General features: G+C 41.9%; 1 protein-coding gene across 1 annotated transcript; it reads left to right on the forward strand.

Moving 5' to 3' along the window:
• The first annotated feature begins 11,881 nt into the window (after nt 1-11,881).
• Nucleotides 11,882-14,256, forward strand: LOC110530979 (CCN family member 1). The gene is given in 6 exon segments (XM_090182584.1): nt 11,882-12,049; nt 12,276-12,489; nt 12,887-13,234; nt 13,448-13,517; nt 13,519-13,654; nt 13,834-14,256. Coding segments are annotated over 6 exon segments (1,116 nt in total). The 5' UTR covers nt 11,882-11,995; the 3' UTR covers nt 14,128-14,256.
• Nucleotides 14,257-17,557: the final 3,301 nt, after the last annotated feature.

Genomic DNA, 17,557 nt, shown 5'->3' on the forward strand with positions numbered 1-17,557 from the left:
AAAACACCGGACGCATACAAATGACCGGCCCAGAAACAGGACCCAAACAGTCTGGAGAAAACAAGAAAATAGCACAACCACAAAAATGAACAGAGGAACAAGCCCGCACAAAAGCAGGCGGGCATAACCGGCTTAAATAGCCCTAACCAAAACCTAAACAAGAAACAGGTGTCACCAATAAGACAAAACTAACCATAAAGGAAACGGTGGATGCTAGTAGACCGGTGACGACGACCACCGAGCGCTGCCCGAACAGGAAGAGGAGCCACCTTCGGTGGGAATCGTGACACTAAAGATGTACAAGACATTAAAACAAGCCTTCAGTTCACACATAACGGTGTGGATGTATTGAAGACCACACAGGATACACTCTCCAGAAACTGTTCCTCTATGCGCAATGAAATCACCACAGTCAGGGAGGGCCTCCAGAACATGTCTGGGAAGGCTGATTACCTGGATGGACAATTGAGGAAAAATCATCTTTAATATCGATGGTATCCAGCAAAGCTAAAGTGAAACATGGGCTGAATCAGAGGTCAAAGTTCGAAAGCTGTTTTCTGAGGAGCTACAACTGGATCAACAGGTAGAGCTGGAACGTGCTCACCGGTCTGGGAAACCAGGGGGCACTGGTGGTGCCAATGGAGACGGAGACAGACCCAGGCCAATTGTAGTGAAATTTCTCTGGTTCAAGGATAACTTGCAGTCCTTGAAAAAGCCAAATGCCTTAAAGGGTCCTTTGTCTTCATCAATGAGGATTTCTCTGATTCAGTCCGTCAAAGAAGAAAGGAACTAATACCAGCTATGAAGGCTGCAAGAGAACGAGGTGACATAGCATATCTGAGGTATGACAAACTGATTGTTCACCCTCCCTCCAATGGAGTTAGGAGGAGCGACAGACAAGTAATTCCAGCCTCACACACACACACACTGACTGAGTATCTCTCTCTCAGATTCCAACTGCTGATTCATGTTTGGACAAATAAGTACAGGTTTGTTTATTGCTCACTTGAATATATGCAGTTTAAGGAACAAAATTCATGAAGTATGCTGTGTAGTGCAGTCCAACAATATTCATGTATTGGCAATATCAGAGACTCACTTGGACTCTCCTTTTGAGGATGCTGAGATCTCTATACATGGTACAATGTATTCAGGAGGGACAGAAATAGATATGGGGGTTCGAGTTGCAGTTTACATCAAGAGTCATATTCCAGCAAAACAACCTAAGGACTTAATGTTGAATGGATTAGAGGCGCTATGGGTACAGGTGCATTGACCACATTTGAAACCTGTAATAGTTGGTTGCTGCTATAGGCCACCTAGTGCTGATGTGAAATATATTGATGTAATTTGCGAAATGTTGGATAAGGTATCTGATGAAAATAGGGAAATATATTTTGGGGGAGATATGAAAATATATTATTTTAACACCAACTGTCCAATGAGAAAGAAACGTATTTCTATTGCCAGTGTATGTAACATGACCCAAGTTATGACATTACCAACCAGAATGTTCACTAATAGGTCCGGTATCACATCATCAACTTGTATCGATCACATTTTTACTAACATTGCTGAATATTGTATCAGTGGCACTAGGTTGCAGTGATCATAATTTGGTTGCACTCACTAGGAAAACTAAAATACTGGCCCTAAAATAATCAACCGCAGGTCCTACACAGGGTTCAATCAGGACTAATTTGTGGATGAGATTAAGAATGTGCAATGGTTAGAAGTGAGGATGATCCTGAAATATCACTAAGTTTGGGTGCCCCATGGACTGATGATGAGCTGAGAAATGTAATGATTCAACGTTATGATGCCAAAAAAGTAACAGATAAATCTGGCACGCTGCTTGATAAGCAAAGTTGTTGTAAATGAAGAAATCTTGTGACCAAGCTAAACAAAGGAAAGAAGGTATTCTATCAGCACAACATTGATGAAGTAAAGGGTGATGGGGAAAAGCTGTAGAGAACGTTGAACACTATTATGTGTTGGATTCGAACGTCCTCTTCTTTTATTGAATCAGAGGGTATATTTATTACAAAACCACATGACATCGCATGCTACTTTAATGAATATTTTACAGGCAAAGTGGACAAGTTGAGGAATGCTATGATTCCAACTAATGGCTCCATGTCATATACCCTTATAAAAGATTATATCATGAAAGAGAGGCAATGCATGTTTGAATTTCATCAAGTAGAGCGGGAAGAGATAGAAAGAATGCTGTTGTCTCTTTTGGATGACAAGTCGCCTGGTACAGATAATCTTGATGCCAAATTGCTTAGAGTTACAGCTAACCAAATATCTACCCCAATCGCTCATATTTTGAATAAGTGCTTGATGTATGGAGTGTGCCCAGAAGTCTGGAAAGAGTCAAAAGGTTATTCCACTACCTAAGGATAAAACATTTGCATTTACTGGTCCTAATAGTTGTGCTATAAGCTTGCTGCCTGTGTTAAGTAAATTATATCTGTACAAATCAAGGATTATTTCGCATGAAATGGTCTGATAACGGGTTTCCAGCATGCATTCTACGAGTATGGCCTTAGACCATATGACTGGACTGCGAATAGAAAGCATCAACTGAATGTTAAATGTGTTTCCTGTCAGGTATTTCAATTATCTGCATTGTCTAATTATTGAATGTTTGAAGTCTTGATTGTGGTTGCTTGTTATGTCTTGTTAATTGGTGTTGGACCCCAGAAAGATTAGCTAGCGTTACGGCGTTAGCTTATGGGGATCCTAATAAAAAAATCCAAGTACAGTACAGGCTTGGTGTGAAAATGTGTTCCTCCATGACATGAGAGCAGTACAATTTACAGTCCTCACAGGAACAAGCCAGGCAAGGGTTATAAAATAGTGAACAAAATAAACTCCCTCAAAACACAACTAGCTCTCTTCTCTGTGTTAGGAAACAGCCTAGAGACCAGACTGTATTGTGATTAGCAGCATGTGTTCAGCGGCAGACCATGTTTACTGACGAGTCAGCAATCGGGAATGTCAAACCAGACGAACACTATGTTCCTGTTCTGAGTGCCCATTGCATGCAGCGAAAGGAAGGGACCCAAAACGAGAAACGATTTATAGAAAATATGTAATAAAACTGGATTTACAATCACATCATGAAAACGGACGCAAAGCCACTACAGACGTTCCTGTGCACCTTATAAAAGGTGTCAGTCAGACCCATAAAAATGTTCAGTATTTTCAAGCCACCTCACTACCTACGGTCCAGTGGCGGTCGGTGACATATAAGATGAGGGAGGATTATTTATTTTTTGCTGAGCATGCCCTTATTTCTATTACAGCATATTGGATGACCGTCATTTATTTTCCATTCACCCAACTTAATGTAACATCGATAGGTTTAAGCTACTACATGATACTCACATGTTCCCTATACCCATAAGGAGGTTGCTACAACCTAGCCTATGAATGAAAGTTTACAATGTAGGTGCACAGGTTGAGAGAAATTTAAGTAATCAAGGTGACAGACATTGACACATTCAATAACACCTTGCACAATCTGGCCTGGATCTAGCTGATCTAGGGTGTCATTAGTCCACAGTTGCAAACAAGAGTTTCTATTGGACTAATTCAGGTATGTTTATCCCCGTTTCGTTCCGTTTGCTTCAGTTTAATAAATGTTTTTCAACAAAATCGGCGGAATGAATACACCCCTGATCACATGTAAACACAGCTCACTTTCATAGCAGCCACATACAAACAGCATAATCCCTTTAATTGCTGGATAATTCCTTCTCACATCCTTCTCACATCAATGCGCTCTCCTCCTCTCACATCTCACGTGTTGTGGACTTCAGTGCACAACACGTCAGCTGACTGTGACCTGGCGGAAAAACCTTTCCAAGCCAATCCTTCATATCATAACCGCTACACACAGCCTACATCGTTGTCACCACATTAGCTCACGTTATGTCAGCATCGCTATTAGAACCAGCACGTTAGTAAACCTGCTACAATTATGCAGTACAGTGTACAGTTGGCAAGCAGTTTAGCAGCTACACTGGCGGGCCCCGGTGCCAATAAATTAATAAAACCAAAATGTTGGACTGCCATAGCCAGCTAGGTAACATAGCATCCCTCTCTGTTTGAGCAAGCTAAACTAGTTAGCTGCATTTGCAAGCTAAGTAAGTGAAAGTGAAAACAAATATACAGTACCAGTCAAAAGTTTGGAGACCTACTCATTACAGGGTTTTTCTTTATTTTTACTATAACATATATGGAATCATGTAGTAACCAAAAAAATGTTAAACAAATCAAAATATATTTTATATTTGAGGTTCTTGAAAATAGCCACCCTTGCTTTAATGACAGCTTTGCACGCTCTTGGCATTATTCTACAATGTAGAAAATAGTACAAATATAGAAAAACCCTTGAATGAGTAGATGTGTCCAAACTTTTGACTGGTACTGTATATATACAGTTGAAGTTGGAAGTTCACATACACTTAGGTTGGAGTCATTAAAACTCATTTTTCAACCACTCCACAAATTTCTTGTTAAAACCTGTTAGGGATAGGGGGCAGCATTTTCACTTTGGATGAATTGCGTGCCCATAGTGAACTGCATCCTACTCTGTTCTAGATTGCTAATATATGCATATTATTATTACTATTGGATAGAAAACACTCCAAAGTTTCTAAAACTGTTTGAATTATGTCTGTGAGTATAACAGAACTCATAGGGCAGGCAATCTTCCAAACAGGAAGTGGAAATTCTGAAGGCGGGTCTAATTTTAAGTCATCACCTATTCACTTTCAAACAAGACATGGATCTGTTAGCACTTCCTACGCCTTCCACTAGATGTCAGCATTCAGTAGAACGTGGAATGAACATCCTAGTGTGAATTTCGACCGAATGGGAGGGGAATGAGTCACTGTCCTGGCAGAATGCCATTTCCTGGTTGCGCAACTGTCTGTTGATATCACCTGCATTCCATTTGACTGCAGACGAAAACGAATGCTCCGGTTGGAACGTTATTGGATATATATGAAAATAACATCCTGGAGATTGATTCTCTACTTAGTTTGACCAGTTTATTCGACCTGGAATATATCTTTTGTAAGTTTTCGTCCGAGTTCACCTGGACCAGTGTCAGCTTTTGGGCACGTGAGCTGAAAGTGGTAGCAAATGCAGCTAATTGGACACTAGTAATGGACGTTATGGAACAAAACAACAATTTATTGTGGAACTAGGACTCCTTGTGAAAGATCATCAAAGGTAAGGGAATATTTATGATGTAATTTCGTATTTCTGTTGACTCCAACATGGCGGAGAAATATATTTACGTCTTAGCGCCGTTTTAGATTATTGCATGGTATGCTTTTTTCGTAACGTTTATAAAAAATCTGACACAGCGGTTGCATTAAGAACCAGTGTGTATCTTTAATTATATGTAAAACTTGTATCTTTCGTCAAAGTTTATGAGTATTTCTGTTATCTGATGTAGCTCTCTGTAATTACTCCTGATATTTTGGAGGCATTTCTGAACATGCCGTCAATGTAAACCGATATTTGTGGATATAAATATGCATATTATCGAACAAAACATAAATGTATTGTGTAACATGATGTTATATGAGTGTCATCTGATGAAGATTATCAAAGGTTAGTGATTCATTTTATCTCTAATTCTGCGTTTGTGACTATCTTTGGCTGGGGAAAATGGCTGTGTGTTTTTTTGGATTTGGTGGTGATCTAACATAAATATATGTTGTGTTTTTCGCTGTAAAACATTTAAAAAATCGGACATGATGGGTAGATTAACAAGATGTTTATCTTTCATTGGACTTGTTAATGTGTGAAAGTTAAATATTTCCCCAAATTTTTTTTGAATTTCTGAATGCTGAATGGGGTCCAACCTTAGTTCATAACTGACCACCTGTTGAATCCACAGTTTAGAACCCAGAGTATATGTACTTTTAGTAAAATTGCTCAACAATGTGTGGGCCTTGTGGCTATGAAGGAAAAAGTACTAAATTAAATTAAATTTAAAAAACTAAGTCAGCAATTTTCCAGGACAGAGCATTGTGACGCATGCTCCTCACATATGAGGTCTGCTGTTTAGCTGTGTAAATTTGCCTGGATTTAACTCAACTGTCTGGGCTATGTGCAAACTCAAGTTAAACAAGGACTAAATCAAAAGATATGCCAATCTGGTTGGCTATGTTTCCAATTCACACAAGTCATCCTGAAGTAAAGAACAGGGATGAAGGGTGGAAAGTCTATTTGTTATTTCATAATTGTTGTTCTTTGATGTGGTTATAAAATTATATTTTCCAAAAGCACCCTCCTGTTTCATCTTGAATGGATGTTCCTTCAGGCATTCCTCAAGCACATTCTGGAATCTCTTTGTCTTCTCTCAATCCTAACTCACTTATTCTGGCTGAACAAATAATTCCAGGAGGGGTCAAACATTCCAAGCTCTCTCTACTTGTCTTTTTAAAGATATTTGGGTTAGACAAACACTAATCCACTCACATCCAGATGGGTGACTGACAGGCATTTCAAATATGACAAAAGATGGAATTGAAGAAACTACAGAGCACAGGAAAAAAAAAGTCAATACAAACACTGACCATAGATTATGGGTTATTCTAAACACTTGGGCTGACCTGCATCCGAGGGAGACGCATTTAACGATATAAATATGTAGCTCATCTTTCAATATTTTGGCTATAATACATTTGTGCTGAGTAAGTGTCATGCCCTGACCTTAGATATCTCTGTTTTCTATATATTTTGGTTAGGTCAGGGTGTGACTAGGGTGGGTACTCTAGGTTTTTGTTTGTCTAGTATTTTTGTATGTCTAGGATTTTTGTATGTCTATGTTGGCCTGATATGGTTCCCAATCAGAGACAGCTGTTTATCGTTGTCTCTGATTGGGGATCATATTTAGGCAGGCCTTTTTTTTCCCCACTTTCTGGTGTGGGATCTTGACTATGTGTAGTTGCCTGTCAGCACTTTATTGTATAGCTTCACGTTTCATTTGTTATTTTGTTAGTTTGTTCGGTGTTCATTCTTTTAATAAAGAGAATGTACGCATACCATGCTGTGCCTTGGTCTCCTTCATAAGACGAACGTGACAGAATATCCCACTGCAAAAGGACCAAGCAGCGTGTTCAGAAGGAATGGACCTGGGAGGAGATTCTGGATGGAAAACAACCCTGGACGCAGGCCAGGGAGTATCGCCGACCTAAGGAGGAGTTAGAGGCAACGAAAGCGGAACGACGACGATACAAGGAGATAGCTCAACGGAGCAAGCACAAGAGGGAACCCCAATAACAAAAAATTTGGGGGCACACGGAGCAGTCGGCGGAGCCGAAGAGCGAACCAGAGCCAGTCAGGGAGTCGGATGAGGAGCTTGACGCAAGATTATGGAGAGAGGTGCTAGCATTGAGAGCGCTGCAGAGTGGGTGTGCTGAGGTGCGTGTCATCAGCCCGGTGCCACCTATGCCGGTCCCACGGATCAGGTCTCCAGTGCGCCTCCACAGTCCAGTACGACCTGTGCTTCCTCTCTGCACTCGCCCTGAGGTGCGTGTCATCAGCCCGGTGCCACCTATACCGGTCCCACGCATCAGGCCTCCAGTGCGCCTTCCCAGTCCAGAGCATCCTGCGACAGTTCCCAGTCCAGAGCTTCTGGCGACAGTTCCCAGTCCAGAGCTTCCGGCGACAGTTCCCAGTCCAGAGCTTCCGGCGACAGTTCCCAGTCCAGAGCTTCCGGCGACAGTTCCCAGTCCAGAGCTTCTGGCGACAGTTCCCAGTCCAGAACATCCAACTTCCACAGTCCGGAGCCTCCAGCGGCGGGCCACAGTCCGGAGCCTCCAGCGGCGGGCCACAGTCCGGAGCCTCCAGCGGCGGGCCACAGTCCGGAGCCTCCAGCGGCGGGCCACAGTCCGGAGCCTCCAGCGGCGGGCCACAGTCCGGAGCCTCCAGCGGCGGGCCACAGTCCGGAGCCTCCAGCGGCGGGCCACAGTCAGGAGCCTCCAGCGGCGGTCCGGAGCCTCCAGCGACGGTCCCCAGTCCGGGGCCTCCAGCGACGAGCTGCAGTCCAGATCCTCCAGTGGTGATTCCCAGTTCTGAGCCTCCGGTGATGATCCACGGTCCGGTATCGTCACGCCTTGACCTTAGATATCTCTGTTTTCTATATATGTTGGTTAGGTCAGGGTGTGACTAGGGTGGGTACTCTAGGTTTTTGTATGTCTAGGGTTTTTGTATGTCTATGTTGGCCTGATATGGTTCCCAATCAGAGACAGCTGTTTATCGTTGTCTCTGATTGGGGATCATATTTAGGCAGGCCTTTTTTTCCCACTTTCTGGTGTGGGATCTTGACTATGTGTATTTGCCTGTCAGCACTCTATTGTATAGCTTCACGTTTCATTTGTTATTTTGTTCAGTGTTCATTCTTTTAATAAAGAGAATGTACGCATACTACGCTACACCTTGGTCTCCTTCATATGACGAACGTGACAGTAAGGTTGTGCATTTTGGGGAATATTCAGAGGTGGAAACTTTCCATGGGAATTAACGGCAATATATGGGAATTAACAGGAATATGGGAATTAACGGGAATATGTGCAAATTAATATTAATACCATTTAAATGTAGATGTTTTTTTACATTGGATATATTTACCATATCATATGGAGACAAACAAACATTTGAACTTATCATAAGTAGACATAATTGCAAATGATAAAATCAATCCAATAGAAATGAAAAACAATTTAGTTATGAATTGAACTTTAATTAAATGAGTTGATTCTTCACATGGTATGTTTTGGATGCAACACGGGAAACAGACTCAGATCCACAAAGTCCCTTCCACCAGGTGGCTGATGCGATATGTTGATACGACTGCCCTATTGCATCGACATCACAAAGCCCTTGCTTGGAAGTGTACTTCGCCAGACTGCCTTGCCCTCATCCAGGCCAAGGTGGCAAGACATGGTAGTGATAACACCATAGGCCTTGTTGATCTCTGCACCAGACAGGATGCTCTTTCCAGCGTACTTGGGGTCCAACATGTACGCTGCGGTGGGTATGGGCTTCAAGCAGAAATATTCACACTTTTTGATGTATTTCAGAACTGCAGTTTCCTCTGCTTGGAGGAACAGTGAAGTGGGCAGGGCATTACGGATTTCTCTTACATCTGCAAGCAGAGTCTGAACATCAGACAGGATGGTATTGTCTCCCTCAATCCGTGCAATGGCTACTGCTATAGGTTTCAGGCTGCTTACAACGCTCTCCCAAAATACATAATTCAGGAGGATCCTCTTGATGGTGCTGCCCATTTTGACATACTGTGATATGACCATTTCTTGGAGAGACTCCTTCACCTGCAGGAGACAGTCAAACATAACAACACCACCTCAACAGGTGTTGCTGGGCAGCTTCAATGTGGTGCTCTTATTCTTCTCACTTTGCTTGGTGAGGTAGATTGCTGCTATAACTTGAGGACCCTTCACATTTCTAACCATTTCCTTGGCTCACTAGTCGAGTGTATCCATTGTTTTCAGTGCCATGATATCCTTGAGCAGCAGATTCAATGCATGAACAACACAGACAATTGGTGTGATGTGAGGGTAGGACTCCTCCACTTTAGACCAAGCAGCCTTCATGTTCACAGCATTGTCTGTCACCAGTGCAAATACCTTCTGTGGTCCAAGGTCATTGACTTCCTTCAGCTCATCTGCAATATAGAGACCAGTGTGTCTGTTGTCCCTTGTGTCTGTGCTCTTGTAGAATACTAGTTGAGGGGTGAAAATTATTAAGTTAATTATTCCTTTGCCCACGAACATTTGACCACCCATCAGAGATGATTGCAATTCAGTCTGCAAATGATTTGTTTGACCTTCACTTGAACTCTGTTGAACTCTGCATCCAGCAAATTAGTAGATAAAGCATGTCTGGTTGGAGGGGTGTATGTTGGGCAAAGAACATTCAGAAATCTCTTCAAATACACATTGCCTGTGAGCATCAGAGGTGAACCAGTTGCATACACAGCTCGAGCAAGACATTCATCAGCCTTTCTCTGACTACGTTCCTCCATTGAGTCAAAAAAACTTCTGATTCCAGGAGGACCATGAGCTGTTTCTATCGATAAGGTATCAGATTCATAATTTTAACCTTGAATAGAAGTAGAGTGACTTTTGTCAGAGGTTGCTTGTTGTGAGCACTGAGGGAATTTTATGCACTTGGCCAGATGATTCTGCATCTTTGTTGCATTATTCACATATGATTTGGCACTGCATTTGCAAATGTTTTTCCTTCTACAATGAAATGTCTCCACACATCAGATAGTGCCCCTGGCATTTTCCTGTAATGATTAGGAAAAAAATATATAAAAGAAAATAAATACAATTCCTTTTCATTTACAGATAGTTAAGCAGTTAGATTAAACAACTCCTTTTGTAAGATTTTTTTTAAATGAAACATATGGAAACAGGTGAATTAACACTAATCAGTTAGCAGGCTCAAGCAAGCTAAAACCCACATGGTAGCAAAAACTAACTAGCAGAAATTGTTAGAAATGATTTAAACACACTTTGCTGTAGGTTACTATTTACTAGTTAACAAGAAAATCATGTAATATAAAATATATTCACCTCACCCAGTATTGTAATAAAAACTTACCAGAAAGCATGTGGTCCTTGGCTCAGACCATGTAGTAGTGTGGGCTCAATAGCATCTCATTAGTGTGCAAGATCTTGACAATCAGCTGTACATGGATGGAAGAGTGCACTGCACATGTGATGGAAGAATGCACTGTGCATGCAGAGGGTTGCAATTCCATTGAATTGGGGATAGTTCAACCAAAATATGCCACAAGATCTAGAACTGCCTTGTGTATCACACAAAAAAAGGCTCACTGTTGTAAGATAACTTTTTGGGTGAATTTAAGCAAAATTCCCCAAATTTCCTATGGAAAATTTCCGGAAAGTTTCCGACCCTTTGCAACCCTAATGCTGAGCCATCACATTTAGACCAGTCCATCACATGGCTGGGCAAAATAGTCACATAGTGTCATTGTGAAAAAGTAACAAAAGTATTTTTTAAAACCTTTATTTAACTAGGCAAATCAGTTAAGAACAAATTCGTATTTGCAATGACAGTCTACCAGGGAACAGTGGGTTAACTGCCTTGTTCAGGGTCAGAACAACAGCTTTTTACCTTGTCAGCTCTGGGATTCGATCCAGATACCTTTCAGATTACTGGCCCAACGCTCTAACCCGGGCCTGGGCAACTCCAGTCTTTGGGTCCTGATTGGTGTCCCACTTTTGCCTCAGCCCCTGCTAACACACATGTCTCCAATAATCAACTGATCATAATCTTCAGTTAAAAATGAAATTAGTTTAAATCCGGTGTGTTTGCTAGGGATGGGGGATAAGCGTGACACCAATCAGGCCCTGAGGACTGGAATTGCCCAGGCCTGCCTAACCACTAGGCTGCCTGCCACCCCAAAGTAGCACATAATAGAACAATTAAAAAGGGTAACTACAATAGAAGAGAATATAACTTAATATAATATAATAAACTTCTTCCAGATTTTCTCAGCTGCACTCTAGGACAGAACATAACAGCCAACATATAAAAATATCTTAAAATAAATACTTTAAATACGTGTTTGACTTCAGTTTCCAACATTAAATAGCCTAAAAAAGAAAGGAATAGAAAAGAAAATAATCCCTGTAAAAAAATAAGGTAGACAGGGTGGTACTTGGCTTGAATGGAACATTGGGAGACATTCCTCGCATAGTTTTGGAACAATTCACCCCATAGGCTACGTCAGATCTCTTTTGGATATAAAAAATGAGAGGCTACACCAGCGAAACAGAAGACTATATAGACCTTGTAATTCACGCTGTAGTTAAGCCTACATTGTGTGCTCCGTGTCGTCTGGAATAATCAATCTAAAGGCGGCTTTTTATTTACTAAGGAAGATTAGAATACTATTTCTATAGACATGAATATGTTGATGCTTTCCTTTGTTTTTTTCCTTTACGGGACTTTTACTTCGGTAAGAAAATATATATTAATTAATTAATCGTAACCTACAATTAAAATCCGTGCTTGATTGTCAATGCCGAGGGTGGGTGATGGTGATTAATTCAGATAGTCCTCACTCCATTTTACAGTACAGTATTTGTAGAATAAATAACATAAATGAAGTAAACATTTGTAGAAGTAATAACATGAATGAAGTGAACATTAATTTATCTTATAACATGTTTTTGTTATTTTAGGCATCTGCATCTTGTCCCTCCGAATGTTCGTGTCCTCCTGAGTTAGCCAGGTGTGCTCCAGGAATCAGCCTCGTGCCAGACGGCTGTGGATGCTGCAAAGCTTGCATGAGGCAGCTTAATGAGGACTGCAGCAAGACAGAGCCATGCGACCACATCAAGGGACTGGAGTGCAACTTTGGGGCTGGTTATGGCACAGCTAAAGGCATCTGTCGAGGTATGATTGGGGCGGCAGGTAGCCTAGTGGTTAGAGCGTTGGGCCAGTAATGGAAGGTGTTGCTAGATCGAATCCCAGAGGTGACAAAGTAAAAATCCGTTGTTCTGAACAAGGCACTTAACCCACTGTTCCAGGGTAGGCCTTCATTGTAAATAATAATTTTGTTCTTAACTGACTTGCCTGGTTAAATAAATAAAATTATACAAGTGTATTGGAAATACTGATACCCTGCTGTGGTCACTAACTTCTACAAATTAGTACAGACTCCAATGGGTTTGCCTGTAGGAATTTACGGTTATGAATTATGTTTTTGGTTTATTTACAGTTCATTCTATATAATTAGAATATTACACTTGACTCACATTGTAACAGTCTCCCTGTCTGCTTCTCCAAACAGCCAAATCAGATGGAAGACCCTGTGAGTACAACAGCAAGATCTACCAGAATGGAGAGAGCTTCACTGCCAACTGCAAGCACCAGTGTACATGCATGGATGGTGCCTTGGGGTGTGTGTCCCTGTGCCCCCAGCAGCTCTCCCTGCCCAAACTGGGCTGTGCCATATCCAAGCTGGTCAAAGTGCCCGGTCACTGCTTTGAGGAGCTGGTCTGCCCTGAGGAGAAGGGGAAAGTCTCAGTGGACAAGAAGGTCAGCAAAGATGGCCGCAAGGATAAGCATTCTGATGATGACTTCACAAAGAGAAACGAGCTGGTGTCTTTCATCAGAGGAGGACTCAAGTCTTTAGCTGGTGAGTCAATGGAACTCTGTTTATTCCAATGGTTCAGTTTGTGAAATTATTGAGCTCCTATTGATAATAAACTTTGGTATACATCCAGACAGAGAGTTTAAATGGAAAAGCGATTTATTATCCCCATCTGTATGTAGATTTCAACTCATGTCCAAGTTTTGTGAGACCCATCCAATACACATTGACTAATCGTCTTGCCATCTTTCCCCACAGCTTTCAGGAGTAAGCCTGAGAGTCGCTTGATGTCCAAGGGGAACAGGAGGTGTGTGGCTCAGACCACAGCCTGCCCCCTGCTCTAAGTCCTGTGGTACAGGAGTTTCCTCCAGGGTCTCCAACAACAACAGCCAGTGCAAGCTGGTGAAGGTGACTCGTCTCTGTGAGGTCCGCCCATGCTCCCAGTCATCCTACTCATTCCTGAAGGTATACATTATACGGTCATTTTTCAGATGCTTTTATCCTAAATTACTTCTACAGATATATTGAGTACATGTGGGAATCGAACCGGCAGGAGCAATGTTGATATCACTTGATGAAACGCATGCATGTCTAGTACATCAATATTTTGTTTGATATTGTTCTTGTTCTGCTCTCACCAACAGAAGGGTAAGAAGTGTAGTCGCATTGCGAAGGCCAGCCGTCCAGTGACGCTGAGCTATGCAGGCTGCAGCAGCGTGAAGAAGTTCCACTCCAGGTACTGTGGTTCTTGTCTGGACGGGCGCTGCTGCACCCCTCAGCAGACCCAGACTGTGACCGTTCGCTTCCGCTGTGAGGATGGAGACACTTTCAGCAAAGACGTCATGGTCATAGAGTCCTGTTCATGTGACTTTAGCTGTTCCCATAACAACAAGAAGCTCTCTGGGCTCTCCAATGATATCCGCGAATCCAGAGTCTAAGGGGAAGGTTTAGGGTTCCACACCCTGTATGTAAACTAGGATTACAAAGGGGTGAGATGACGGGGAGTAAGAATAACTCCATATGTGCACTGCTATGCTGGAGACATTTATTTTGAGGATTTTTTTAAATGAATTGCTTTGTAATATTGGAGTTATTGGCTGCTTCGATATGGAGCGTTTTATGTTGTAATATTTCTGTTCAATGACAACTTGTTTTGTATGCATGGCTATCTTTTTGTGTTTATTTGTAAATATGAAAACATCTGCTTCGTGGCAGCTACTAGAATGATTTAATCACGAGTAGATTTGTCAAACAAGTGCCATTGTTTTTAATACCACAACATTATTTGTATTTATTTCTAAAATCTTGACGTTTTCTTAAGATATGAGAGGCCATATTGGAAAATCATGTTTTCGACCATTTGTTTTTTTAATGTTATTTATAAAATGTATGTATTTATGGAACCTGATGCTCTGTTGTGAATGACTAGATATCACAGTATGGACAGTTGATATTTAACCTAGTTTTATTGGCATTGCTTTCTCTAGTTTAATCTATCCTCCACCCATAGTTATTTTAGAGTAAGGGATACCTGCTGTGTTTCTGGCTGACCCACTTCTGAGGGGATCTAGAGTTGAATGGATGGCTCAAATATATATATATATATATAATCTAGTAGTTCATTGTGTTTGTGGGTCCTCTAATCCAGCTCCTACATTTCATTCAGTCTGCACAAACATCAACTCATCATAAAACCTCTAAATACATCCAAGTCTATTTTCATACAGTAAGTGTCTTTAACCTGATCTGTGGGCCATGATCTGCAACGGTAGTGGAGATCTCTGTTAATGTTGTACATATATTAGAGGGTTTTATGTGGTTTTTGATAAGTCATTGAGTTGTTGATTGGATATGCCTGGTTGTTTTTACCCACTTAGTTGCAGGACAGTTGGTGGGTTGGCTTGTCTGTTTTGGCTAGCTAATGTTTGCATTTAAAAGATGCATCTCCGCACCTGTCACCTGATATAGAGGTCCTGGATGGCAGGGAGCTCAGCCCCAGTGACGTATTTGGCTGTCCACACTACCCTCTGTGGCGCCATGCGATTGAGGGCGGTGCATTTGCCATACAAAGCATGTTGCCTACCCTCACCACCTGGGGTCGGCCCATCAGGAAGTCCAGGATCCAGTTGCAAAGGGAGGTGTTCAGTCCCAGGGTCCTGAGCTTGGTGATGAGCTTGGAATGGCCTATGTGTTGAACGCTGAGGTGTAGTCAATGAACAGCCTTCTCACATAGGTACTCTTACCTACAGTACCAGTCAAAAGTTTAAGAACACCTACTCATTCAAGGGTTTTTCTTTATTTGTTCTATTTTTTTTACATTGTAGAATAATAGTGGAGATGTCAAAACTATGACATAACACGTATAGAATCATGTAACCAAAAAAGTGTTAAACAAATCAACATATATTTTATATTTGAGATTCTTCAAAGTAGCCACCCTTTGCCTTGACAGCTTTGCACACTCTTGGCATTCCCTCAACTAGCTTCATAACAGGTTTGTCTTGTTAAAAGTTCATTTGTAGAATTTATTTCCTTCTTAATACATTTGAAACAATCAGTTGTGTTGTGACAATGTAGGGGTGGTATACAGTAGATAGCCCCATTTGGTAAAAGACCAAGTCCATATTTAACTAGGCAAGTCAGTAAAGAACAAATTCTTATTTACAATGACGGCCTACCCTGGCCAAACCCTTCCCTAACCCTGACGACGCTGGGCCAATTGTGTGCCGCCCTATGGGACTCCCGATCACGGGCAGTTGTGATACAGCCCGGTATCAAACCAGGGTCTGTAGTGATGCCTCTAGCACTGCAATGCAATGCCTTAGACCGCTGCACCACTCGGGAGCCAATAAACGAAGAGAATAAGCAAAGAGAAAAGACAGTCCATCATTACTTGAAGACATGAAGGTCAGTCAATTCGGAAATATCAATAACTTTTTAAGTTTCTTCAAGTGCAGTCGCAAAAACCATCAGGTGCTATGATGAAACTGGCTCTCATGAGGACTGCCACAGGAAAGGAAGACCCAGATTTACCTCTGCTGTAGAGGATGAAGTCATTAGAGTTAACTGCACCTCAGATTGCAGCCCAAATAAATGCTTCACAGAGTTCAAGTAACAGACACATCTCATCATCAACTGTTCAGAGGAGACTGCGTGAATCAAGCCTTCATGGTTGAATTGCTGAAAATAAACCACTACCAAAGGACAACAATAATAAGAAGAGACTTGCTTGGGCCAAAACACACGAGCAATAGACATTAGCCCGGTGGAAATCTGTCCTTTTGATCTAATTTTTGGTTCCAACCGCCGTGTCTTTGTGAGATGATCTGCGCATGTGTGGTTCCCACCGTGAAGCATGGAGGAGGTGGTGTGATGGTGTGGGTACTTTGCTAGTGACACTATCAGTGATTTATTTAGAATTTAAGGCACATTTAACCAGCATGGCTACCACAGTATTCTGTGGCGATACGCCATTCCATCTGGTTTGCGCTTAGTGGGACTATCCATTGTTTTTCAACAGGACAATGACCCAACACACCTCCAGGCTGTGTAACGGCTATTTGACCAAGAAGGATTGTGATGGAGTGCTGCATCAGATGACCTGGCCTCCACAATCACCCGACCTCAACTCAATTGAGATGGTTTAGGATGAGTTGGACCGCAGAGGGAAGGAAAAGCAGCCAACATGTGCTCAGAATATGTGGGAACTCCCTCAAGACTGTTGGAAAAGCATTCCAGGTGATGCTGGTTGAGAGAATGCCAAGTGTGCAAAGCTGTCATTAAGGCGAAGGTGGCTACTTTGAAGAATCTATTTTGAAATGTTTCACATGTTTTTGGTTACTACATGATTCCATATGTGTTATTACATAGTTTTGATGTCTTCACTATTATTCTACAATGTAGAAAATAGTTAAAGTAAAGAAAAACCCTTGAATGAGTAGGTGTGTCCAATCTTTTGACTGGTACTGTAGGTGGGTGAGCGCAGTATGGAGTGAAATTGCATCGTCTATGGATCTGTTGGGATGGTATGCAAATTGGAATGGGACTCTAGGGCATCTGGAATGATAGAGTTGATGTGTGCCATAACCAGACTACAGATGTGAGTGATTGCTAGTCATTGTTGCAGGTAGCCTTAGAGGTCTTGGGAACAGGAATGATGGAGGTCAGCTTGAGAGATGTGGGGATTACAGACTGGTACAAGGTTGAAAATGAATATGCCTGCCAGCTGTTCTGCACATGCTCTGAGAACACGCCCTGGAATACTGTCCCCGCGGCCTTACGAGTGTCAACCTGATTAAAAATATTACTCACGTCGGCCTTGGAGAGTGAGATTACCCAGTCCCCTGGGTCAGCAGTGGCCCTCATGCA

This window comes from Oncorhynchus mykiss, chromosome 8 (genome assembly GCF_057628025.1).
Source record: "Oncorhynchus mykiss isolate SJ-2025 chromosome 8, ASM5762802v1, whole genome shotgun sequence".
Classification (NCBI taxonomy): domain Eukaryota; kingdom Metazoa; phylum Chordata; class Actinopteri; order Salmoniformes; family Salmonidae; genus Oncorhynchus; species Oncorhynchus mykiss.